This window comes from Argiope bruennichi, chromosome 9 (assembly GCF_947563725.1).
Source record: "Argiope bruennichi chromosome 9, qqArgBrue1.1, whole genome shotgun sequence".
Classification (NCBI taxonomy): Eukaryota; Metazoa; Arthropoda; class Arachnida; order Araneae; family Araneidae; genus Argiope; species Argiope bruennichi.
Window position 1 is genome coordinate 8,651,464 of NC_079159.1, and position 12,282 is coordinate 8,663,745.

The 12,282-nt window shown below is 27.7% G+C and overlaps 2 protein-coding genes across 2 annotated transcripts; one reads left to right on the plus strand and one right to left on the minus strand.

Moving 5' to 3' along the window:
• Positions 1–2,541: 2,541 nt before the first annotated feature.
• Positions 2,542–11,119, minus strand: LOC129984006 (malate dehydrogenase, cytoplasmic-like). Its single transcript, XM_056093754.1, has 8 exons — positions 10,967–11,119; positions 10,004–10,102; positions 7,306–7,402; positions 6,586–6,761; positions 4,988–5,110; positions 4,019–4,195; positions 3,804–3,917; positions 2,542–3,359 (listed from the first exon to the last, which is right to left on the minus strand). Exons 1-8 carry the CDS (start codon positions 10,970–10,972, stop codon positions 3,147–3,149), a joined length of 1,005 nt encoding a protein of 334 aa, XP_055949729.1. The 5' UTR covers positions 10,973–11,119; the 3' UTR covers positions 2,542–3,146.
• A 44-nt stretch (positions 11,120–11,163) lies between these two features.
• LOC129984007 (E2F-associated phosphoprotein-like) lies at positions 11,164–12,282 on the plus strand. Its single transcript, XM_056093755.1, has one exon. It carries the CDS (start codon positions 11,489–11,491, stop codon positions 12,188–12,190), a length of 702 nt encoding a protein of 233 aa, XP_055949730.1. The 5' UTR covers positions 11,164–11,488; the 3' UTR covers positions 12,191–12,282.

The window sequence follows — 12,282 nt, forward strand, 5'->3', positions numbered from 1 at the left end:
ATGTTTAGTTTTAAGTGCATCAAACTCTAAAAAAATAAACAGAATCGTTTGAAATAATCTGTCGAAAACATGTTAAACCTTCAAAACCAAGTCCGTATCCATTAAAAATAGTTGTCAACAATCAGAACACAATTAGCATGCGTGAATTTTCAACGCCAATTATGTTAACGCAAATGCGTGAATTTTCTACTCCAGTTGGGGTAACGCTATGCAGATTAGAAATTTTTAATTTCCTTTATTCTGTCTTATTTTTATTCAAAAGTACTTCAGAATGAATCTGAAAGATCGATTAATTAGCAATGTTTAATCTTAAATGCATCAAACATTAAGAAAATAAACAGAATCGTTTGAAATAAGCGGCCGAAAATATGTTAAGCCTATTCTCTTTAGAGTGGGGGAAAAAAAAAAAAAACCTGAAGTCTTACTCCTTTGGCGGTGGGGAAAGGAAGATTTTTTTGGCGGGAAAGTAATTTTTAATTAATAATTAAAATTCTAATTAAAAATTCAAAAAAGTGACCCCAAATGCACATTCCCGACCTTCAAGGTATGCATGTGCCAAATTTGGTAGCTGTGGGTCGAACGGTCTGGTCTGTAGAGCACACACATACATACATAGAGCTTTATATAAGTATAGACTAGAATTTATCAAGACAAAATGTATATATTAGGTGTGAGGATATATTATCTCTCGTGCTCTTTAATTGTAAACAACAAAGAATTAAGGACTCGAGTGAAATGAAACACAAAACATTTTTGTTAACATGATACAAAAACATTACGAAGCAAGATTTTATTATTATTATTTATTTATTCATTTTTGCAAGTATTTGGACTTCAGTTTTTGCAACTTCTGCAGATTTTTCAACCATCAGTTTCATTGAGCTAATGGAACCTAATCCATAACAAGGTACACCATTTCTCTATGGCCTAATGTACATTTTTAACTATTTCACTTTCAGTGAACATATGTGAAAATAATTCCGATATATTATTGAATGAATTAAAGAACGAATGTGACACAAGAATTTTTAATGTCCATAAAAATTCAGCATTAAATTATTGTTCTTAAACTAAAGCGTTCGAAATCGGTTTATTTTCAAACATTAAATCTTACGTTTTCGGATTTGATGTGTCATTCCTTTTAGATATAAGTTTAGCATCAATGATTCTTTTGAACTAGCACACAATCTTGTATGCTTTCCTTTTTTGGCATGACTAATAAGTGCCTGTTTTTCCATGTTACTTAGGCTTATAAGCTTCTTACAAAGAGAGCAGTAAGCAACAAATTGCTTTTAGTGGAACTTCTCAAACCCATTCAGCAAAATCAGGATTGATTTTTTTTATCCGTCCAATTCGTATTACATACGGATTTTGAGCAGTTCATTGATTTAAAAATAATCCTTAATCTACTTTGAACAAGCGCAGTTTCACAAATCAATCAATAAACTCAAGTTTAATTGACAAAACATCGCCGCAGATTGAATGTTGCTACTCCCGCAGGAGAAATATATCTTATTCTTTCAAACATTTACAAGTCTCGAGCATGCTCATTAGCTGCGATTTGAGAATGTCACGGAAAAAGAACAACTGTCTCGCAAATCGAAACTGGAATGATCTATACAGAAAAAAAGGGGAGCGAGAAAAAAGTAAGTTTCCGCATTTTTTTTAAAGGCTATGACTACAATTTTTTATTTTTGCAAACTTTAGGGGTCGGCATTTTTTTTTGGGGGGGGGGACAGAATTCAAAATTTGTTTTTATAGAAATTTTCCTGTTTTTTAAAAGACTATTTTTAAACTGACTGTTCTCCCAGTCGTGCGGCAACCTTGGAGCAAGTACAAAATAAATAAATAAAGGAGTTTTTTTGAGATGACACAGTCGCGAATGATTGTATTTCGTTTTTGAAGGTATGGCTAACAGTCTTTTATTCTTCAAATGTTTAAAAAGATTGACATTTTTTAGATGCGGAAAAAAAAAAAAAAAAAAAAGAAAGAAAAAAAAAAAAAAACATAAAAATCCCTGTACTTTCATGGTTTTTATGAAAATTTTCAGTTTTCCTTGTTTTTTAGATGATTTTTAAATTCCCTGTATTTTCAATGTATTCTCTGCAAACAAATCAAATGTAATCCAAATGTTTGACCAGACATGTCATTTAGCCTATTTAGTAGAAAAATGTCTTTTTTAGTGATTTTTTAATTTATTTTCCTTACAAAAAAATTGTTACAAATCAAATTTTACTCCACTATTACCCTATCTTGATGTGTTTAACGCTATTTAAAAGGATTATCTTGAAATGTATCCTTTACGTTAATTTGGGATTAACAGATTAAATTCACTGAACAAGAATTATGAACTTCTGTATTTTAAACAAAAATCTCTGTTTGGAAATAAGAATATCTGTGATAAAATTTCCTTAAAAAATATTTAACTACTTTATGACATTCAATTCATCAAATGCATAGCAATAAAATGTTAATAACACTGAAATCACAATTTAGCTGTATATATTAAAGAAACTACTCGTGAAAGAAATAATATCAAAATTAATGTCAAACATTTTATTTTCTAGAAAAGTTTACATTATGTATTCAACAATTTCCATAGAAATGGTCATTCGGAAGTGAATTATCTACAATAGAGTCTACATGCAAAGCACAGCAGTAAAATTGATCTCTGAATCCATTTCCGCAGGAAACTTAGAAAAATATAAACAGATTTTTTTGTAAAGATGCCCATAACAGTAACCAATATAGACAATATAAAAGTTCCTTAACAAGTTATATAAAGTGATAAATGGCTAAAATAATAATAAAAAAAATCATAATCGTTGTAAAATACATCTTCATCCACCTACAGCCTTTTTAAATTTATAAACAGCTAAATTTAGCAAACTAAAATTGCTTTGCAACAATTTATGCAATAGAATTTATATATATTTAAATATATATCTTGAAATTGATCTGCATTTTGGAAATATCAATAATAGTTAGAAAACTTTTGAAATATTGCAATATCATATAATTTATCATGTGATTTAAATTGAAATCTCTCTGATTGGAAATGAACTGTTCTAGTTAATCTAATGCTGTGCACTAGAAGTGAGAACTAAAGTAAGGAATTAGAGACGGGCTGTAGGGGAAGCAGGAAGTCAATCTTGGCAAACAGACAGGGCCTCTTCACGCTCTTGAAGAAGCTCATCACCCGTAACCTTCATCTTAGTCTGAGAGAAATCGTTGATTTGTAAACCTTGAACAATCTTCCATTTGCGATCTGGTCCGATGGTGACAGGGAAGCTGTAAATGACATCAGGAGGAGTGCCATATGATCCATCAGAAATCACACCCATAGAAACAAATTTACCCTGCAAGAAAGTTGCATCATTTTATTTTAAAAATAACAGAATTTACATAAAAAAGGAAATCAGTGTGTTAAAACCCAGACTCATTTATTTTAAAAACAGAGACAAATTTTCTTTTTCGATTATCTTGAACTGTTCAATTAATATCTTAACTGTTCAATAAAGGATATTTTTTCTAGCAAACTATTTAGATTAAAATAAACCAAAAATAATAACACCATTTTATAAATTGAAAATGATATAAATATTTAAATAGTATTATAAGCAATTAAGTCTTCAAATGCAAGTATTTCTTGAAAATAGCAAAATTAAATAATGAATCAGCAGGGGTAAATATTAGCGATCAAAAATTTAACAACTTTGATTAATAATTGATATTAAATGTTTAATACTATTCATATACCAGTCATGAAAATTAATAAATATAGACTTTTTTCATTAACATACCTCTGAGGTGCCAGCAAACCAATCCCTCATATGATCACAAGCAGCTTTAGCTGCAGACATGGCACTAGACAATTTCCTTGCAGCAATCACAGCAGCTCCTCTCTTTTGAACTGTCTATATATATAAAAAAAGCAGGAAACTTTTAAGAAATCTGAATTATTTTTTAAGAACAGTTCTGCTTCAATTTTTTTAAAGACTTAAGTGTAAAAACTTACTGTAATAAAATCGCCTTGTAAATAAGCATCATCTTTAACAGCATCAGGAACACTGCTTACTGAACCATTAATATTAACAACAGCATGAGAAACATCAGGGTACTGAGTGGATGAATGGTTTCCCCAAATAATAATGTTTGCAACATTACTAACATTAACTTTGAGCAGATTTGCAATCTAAAAATAATAATAATATGTAAGCAATTTTTATAGAATAAGTATATCACTTAAGATGTCAGGTTCATGCAGAATGAATTATGTAGCTATCCCTTTCTTTCAAAAATAAAAATTCCTTTACAATTTTCAACAAGAATTATTCAAAAGAAATCTTGCTCATCTATTAATTTATTCAAATAAAATCGCTTTCAAAACATTTTCACAAGTAACAAATCATTTCAAATCCCATATAAACAACTTTAGCAACATTACAAAGTAATTTCAAATTAATAATAAACTGAACAACATCTAACATTCAGGTATATCAATTTTTTCAAACTTCTTGAGATAACTGCAATTCAAACCTAATCAATCATAAATAATACTTGCATACTTTTCTAACCAACTTATATATACTCTCCAGATGGCACATGCAAAAGGGAAAAAAGAAAAATCTTAAATCTTCTTGAAAGTCAATGATAGCATTTTCATCAGATATATTCTCTCTAAATTCTACATGCAAAATGTATAACTTTAAAAAAAAAAACCAATAATATTAATTCGAAGACATATCACCAAACTCATTAATCAGTCACCAAAAACATTATCAACCCGAAAGAAATGCTTGAATTCTGAAGCTTATTCATAAAAAGCCATTGTGCTTTACTTAGTTAGGATCCCTATCTTTTTTTAATATATTATTTATTTTTTTACAAATTTAAGCAGGTTATATATAAAATTTTTAATATTATAAAGATAATATCAATCAGAAGTCTGAAAGAAATACGGGAAATAAATTTTTAAATAACTTACTTGAGAAGTAGCTCTATTTTGATCGAGTCTGGTCATTGCAGTGAAATTCTCCCTAGGTATGGAAGGTGCATATTTACTGCAAATTAAAGCATTTGTGTTTGCTGGATTTCCAACAACTAATACCTAAAGTTTTATGAAAGAAAAAAAAAATTAAAACTAAAAAGAACTTGTGGTAAATTAATATACAAGAATGAAATTTCCAACTTGTGAGCATCTCATATTCATATGTATTTTGAGGTAATACATAAATAATAATTTTCCCATAACAATGTAATTATCACAAATATTTTCATATTTAGTTCTTAAAAATTATGTTCAAATAGTTAAATAAGTAATTAAATAATATGAAGGTTTCTTATTTGAAATTTCTCTTTAACTACATTTTAATTGAAGAACAATTTAATTTTTAAGGATTTACAAGTTTTAAAAAATAGCTTTCAATTACTTATCTTCAATAAAAATAATAAATTCATTTACATTTGACTAACTTTTAAAAATAAAAAAAAAATCAGATATTATAATTTATATTATATATTAATTTACAATATCAACATTTCCCCCTCCCCCAAAGTAATAGCAGAAAGTTGGTAGCACCAATATATTAATAACTTTTACAAATATACAGTTAGAACTTAGTTATATATTAAACCACACAAATTATCTTTTCACATCATAAAAAAAGGCTGAAAAATTGTCCCTATGTATTTATTTTCACATTCTAAAATTTCACATTGAGTTTTTTTTTAATTATTAAAAAAAATTCTAAATTTAATCAAGTTAGGAACATAAATACAACTGTTTCAATTAAAAACAGAGAAATTTATGCGTATAAGTTTAATTCTCTATAAACAAGTTTGTTGGAGAAAAACTAAAAACATACATATATTTTCCTTTATTATTAGTATAGACTTATGTTTCTCTGGAATACATTAATACATGTGAATAAAGTATAAAGTTTTTAAACACAATTTTCAGTCCCATGCTCGTTTTGTAACATGCCCCTCCCCCCTTCATGCAATAAAAACAAATATTTAGTGTTATTTATAACTTCTGTTCAACTGCAGTTGCTTTACGACATTACATAATTTTGAAAAATATATTATTTTCTTCGAAAAAAATCTTTACATAGAGTGGGCAAATCTCTGAAAAACATTAGAATTTTCTGAAATACAAATTGAAAAGCTATCATATGCAATAAGATACTTCTTTTGAAGTTTAACAGAACCTATCGACCTTAAATGTTGATGGGAAATATATTTCCTATGTCACAAGCAATTACCAACATGTGGACTTATTTACAAAAAATAATAACATCTAAACAGAGAAAAACAAATATACATTTTAGATGGTTTTATTCAATGAATCTGATGCATATACAGACCTGCTTTCAAGCTAATGTGAATATGCCTTACTTTATTATAAATGGCTAAAATATAAAATTTTGTGATTTTGAAATATTAATCAATATTAAAAGAATAAAAAAATTTAATACCTTCACAATTTCACTATTTTTTCCTAACATCTATAAAGTGATTATGAATCATTCTATTATATATATATATATACCTTTTAATTATATAGTATATATAGTTACATACCTTAACATCTTTCTTTGCATATTGATCTAGAGCTTTTCCTTGACTTTTGAAAATTTTAACATTTGCAGCTAATAAGTCCTTGCGCTCCATTCCTTCTCGGCGCGGCATTGCACCAACCAAGAAAGCTGCATCAATATCAGAAAATGCTACCTTTTCATCAGCAGTGGGAATTATTTCTAGAAGATAAATATATATATACATATATACACATTGAAAAAAAAAAAAAAAACACTTAAAAGCTCAAAACACAGAGACAACTATTCAGTTTTTTTATTGTATTTATATTGCTGTTTATCGGTTGCTAAAATAAAGTTGATCAATGTTCATAGTGTGATAGCATTTGAAAAATTAGCAATATTTAATGTTTTAAAATGCATGCCTGGTTAAAATAAATTTATAAGCTAACTAATACTATACAAACTAACTGCTATGTAAAAAATTTAAGATTCAGCAAATTTAAAAAAACCTTAAAACCTTTATCTCCTCTTAAAATTCATAAAAATTAATTTCTCAATGATATTAAACTTAATATCCATGCAATTTTTTTCCGATTTTGGACAATTACTTTCTTTAAAAATCTAATTTCCAATAACAGATAACACTGCTAAACAATTAAAACACGAGTTAAACACAGTGTAATTATTCAATATAAGACACAAAGAAAATATTCTCAACCAATATGAATGCTAAGTACATAATAAGTAATGAGAAAACTTATACCCCTGAGAAGAGGAAAAGCACAATCATTCAGCTCCATCACTACACCTTCAAGAACTCCCATCATCTGAGGAATATCGAGCAAATGCAAAGAGAGAGGCTGTAAGTTGAATTTAGGATTAATTAATTGAATTTTGACTTAATTTAAGCTTGACAATAATTAATACAAGGGCTTTATGTATCAAGTACAGAAATCTTATGTTGCACAACATGTACTAACTCTGACACCTGTATCCTAAATAGTTAACACTTAGAAAATTTCCAAGCAATAAAAAAAAGACATTTTATGCCACTTTGTGCTTTATAATAACTAATATCAAATTGATATGAAATTCTGAATTCTTTCTATTTTCAAAATCATGCTACTACAATAAAATAAATAAAAAATAGCAATAATACATTGTATGAATGAATATTACACTATTTTATATGAATATCTGAAAATTAATATCCCAATACAGTTCACTCCTGAGTCTAGCACACTTTGTCTAATGTGGCGGAAGAGCAGGCCGGATAACAAAAACACCAGAAAAGCCGGAGTTCTATGAAATCATTTCTTTGTCCACCAATACCAGAATCATTTCTTATTGAGTGCCAACCCACGGTTTATCTCAAGCCATGTAGAATGTGAACATGGCTATGGCCCGGTGAATAACAGAAGCAGTTGTTCGTAACATGCAAGTTAAAATAGAAGGCTCTGTACTAGTAGTTTACGTATGTTTATATATTGAACTGCAAGAATTTATTAAAGAAAGAGTAATTTAAAGGTTATAAACAATTCATATTTTAGCATGAATCTTGCACACTTCACTGTGATATATTTAAAAAAACAATAAGCATACTCCAAGAAAAATTTGTGAATACTGTATATACTGTGCAGTTATAATCAGGAACAGCAGCAACAATTGAAGTCCATTGCACACTGATAAAACAATGAACAAGCAGAACACTGCTCTTTTCCAGTCACAACTTGTATTTTGCACATGACACTTAAGATGATTGCAATACACGCCTGCTTCCAATGCCTTGGCAATGTTGCCAATTCAATGCCTTGCCTTCCTCAATTAATTACAATAAGGAAAACTAGGTCAGATAGTAGTGAGCCAGATACTCGGCAGTGTTCTGTATTCACTTATAGGAAGATATGTTATTAGAAATAATTTAACACTTAATAGTTTTTAATTAATACTAATTAATGGTTTTACATTATTCCGTAAAAATCATTACAAAGAAAAAAATTAATTTCCTGAATTAATTTTGATTTTCATTTAAAAAAAGATGTAGAAAAAAAAAGCTTTCATGATAAAATTCGAAATGAATCAAATTTCATGTCAAAAGTATTGTGCTAAAAGAACAAACCTGAACACAGCTTAAGGAATTAAGACATCTTCAAAGATATCCGAGAACTCAAGTTACGTTCACATATTAGATAGATAATAAAACAATACGATTATTTGCATTTCTTCACAACAAACTTAACATAAAGCATATTAGTTTAAAGATTTAAATAAAAAATTTTGAAACATCTGAAGTGGTACAATAATCCAGTGCAAATATCAAAAACTATTTTCAATTAACAACAGTATGATCTATTAAAGATCTATACTAAGCTTTAATTTAATTTTGAATTTGTCATCTATTAACTTTTCAGTTTGTCAAATGATAATACAAAGTGCAAGACAAACATAACTGGTAAACAGAATTCTTAATAATTACTCAATCAAATCCACACACACACACACAAAAAAAGGAAATAAACACAGAATTAAAGCACTACAAAAGCAATATTTAAATATAGAATTTTAAAAAATTAGAAGAAACCTTTTCAATATGTAAGAAATAATATTGGTTAAAAGATGGAAATTTTGATTTATATATATATATATATATATATATATATATATATAAAATCAAATATTAAAAAAAATGGGACTCATTTCTATATCTTTTAGTTCAAAACAAAAGCAAGTTTAGTTAAGAATGAGACTACTGACTTATTGTGGTACTGAGCACGTGTAGTGGAGATGATAAGCTATCAATAGATTGCAAGGCATAGCCAAACAAATGATAATATTCCTTGAAGAAATAATAAAAGCTGACTACACAAATGAAACCTTAAATCAACTTTTCCAGAAATATAAACTGGCAAAACACCGATTTCATTCCATGTTATCCAAATTTGATATAATGATATAGCAAAACTATTCAACCTCTAATCTATTTAGAATTCTTTTCTGACAAATTTGTAATACCTCAAACCACCCTCAATAATGATAGGTTTTGAGCTGTTTAGTTATTAATCAATCTACTATAAATAAAATGTAGAAAACATTTGAGATTTTTTTTTTTCACATTGACAATCCTACATGGGACTGTATTTCACACTGAAGTAAATCATCTTATATAAATATATCATTTAAACATATAATATATTACTTAATATGTATTAGATTACAACGTGTTATTAATATAAAAATAATAAAATTAATCTGCCATACTTCTTATATTGTGTAATATTGTAAATTTTAGATATATCTGATAACAAAATATAAACCACATGTACTAAAATATAAATCACATGTACATGTTTGAGCAAATTTTATATAAAAACACAATTAAATGACAGGTTATTTATATTTGTTGATTTATGACTTAAATTTAAAGCATTTTAAGTCTTTCAAATATAGGAAATTCTAATTACCTGATCCAAACCAAAGACATCTCCTTTGGAAATTGAATATAAAAGCGAATAGGCAATTTGACCAGCTGCTCCAGTAACCAAAACACGAATAGGATCCTTCTGTAAAGAGAAAATAATAATTAATTGGAAAATTTAAATTGAACAAGCAAGAAAACAAGTACCTTCCAGGAAATGTTATAAAACTAAATTAAAAATTAAGTTGAAAAAGACTTTTTCTAACAGAACAATGTGCAATACTTTTAACAATATTGTACAAAATATCATATATATATATATATATATAAACAGAAAAAAATTAATGCTACAAAAATATTATATATAATATCTTAAAATGATTTGGTTTACACAGACGCATTTTCTTTCATAATCTAAATATACATTTATATATATATATATATATATATTTTTTTAAAAAAAGGCCACTTTTAAAATAAACGATATACATCCAATAATTTTTCAGGTTCTCTATAGAGAAAGGCGTATAAAATTAACTGAATAGGAAAAACATATCAAATCTGCAAAATAACAGGAAAAAGAAAGAAAAATGTTACAAAGCCATGAAATTGCTCGATTCTTAGTTTACTTTTCCCATAGAAACAAAAATATTTTAGCTGTATTTGACACATTTTACATAAAATTATGAAATTTTCAATGTAATAAGACATAAAATAAAAAAATACTTCTCGCTTTGAAAGCAACTTATCCTATTAAATGCTATTCATGGAAGATTTCAGAAAGCCTTTTAAATGCGCAAAAATATAAAGGCTTGTTAATATATCCTATTTCATAAATTTACATTTCTTAAAACCAGAAATATAATTTAAACTGCCTAATAGTAGTTTGTTACAAATCAGTATTATTTTCGATTTCAAAAGTAAATAGAAACTACAGCCAGAAAATGATCAGGTTTAATTAAACATAAATACAAAAAATTAACGAATTTTAAATAGTTAAAGTACTTACTGCCATTGTGAAAATTCTTTAATTTCCTAAAATACACCCAAACCAAACAAGTATTTTATGTGAAAAACCTCAAGAAAACCGCCGTGCACACGCCGCAAAGGAAGGAGACACCAAGGACAAACTTGTAGAGGTGCAAAAGTTTTTGAATGAAAATCCTGAACACATGTGACCTACAAGGAAAACTTTATTTTTCTCTCGCATTATTTTTTCCCCCACTACAGTATGGTTTCAAAACAAACAAAAGCAGAATTTCACTCAATTTTTAAACATAAAATTTAGTTTTGAAAATATAATTTCTTATAAAGATTGGAAATTTTATTATTTATCTTCATGGACCACTGATCATGGCAACACATCGTTTCTCTCACTGGTTCTATGTTTACATACAAAGAAATTTGACGAACGATTGTTTGTTTTTGATTTCTTTGGATACTTTTAATCATATCTTTTGATTAATTTGTAAATAGAACTTTTTAAGAACAAAAATTAGGTGCAGCGTTGTTAAAAATAGCCTGCATCAAAATGGAGGATGAATATATTGTTGAAGAATATAGCGATGAAGACTATGATTCGTCAAGTTCAGATGACGATGTGCAAATTTTCTTAAAAAAGGAATGTGGGCTTTTACAAGTAGAAGATGACTTTGAAACGGAAGTAGATCAAGTCATGACAGCACATTTGCAGAAACTCAAAGGCTGTGAGGAGGAAACGCCTGTAAGTGATTCTGCCTTGATTTCAAAAAACGACTCAGAAAAATCAGATGCACAGGCTAAACAAGATAAAATAAATGATGAGCTTTTTTATGATCCTGATATGGACGATGAAGATGAAAAATGGATTAATGAAAAAAGGCGTTCATATATATATCCATCTTCTTCTTCAAATAAAAATAATATTGAGAATAAAAAACTAAAACCTCTTCCCAACAGTGATGCAGTACTTAATTGCCCTGCTTGTTTATCCTTATTATGCTTGGATTGCCAAAGGCATGATGTTTATAAGAGTCAGTACAGAGCGATGTTTGTTAGTAATTGTACAGTAGTTGAAACTGAAACACTTGCATATTCAAATAAAAAGAAATTTAAAAAGAAAAAGGAACATTCTGCATCCAGTAATGAAAAGGAAATTTTTAATCCTGTTCGCTGTACAGTTTGTAACACAGAGGTAGCAGTTTATGATAAAGATGAAATATATCATTTCTTCAATGTCTTAGCAAGTTACTGAAAGCATTCTATATAAATTAAAAATCTGTATAATTAATTAGTTTCTGGTTTTTGAATGAAATCAGAATAATAATAAAAGAATGTTTGATTTTA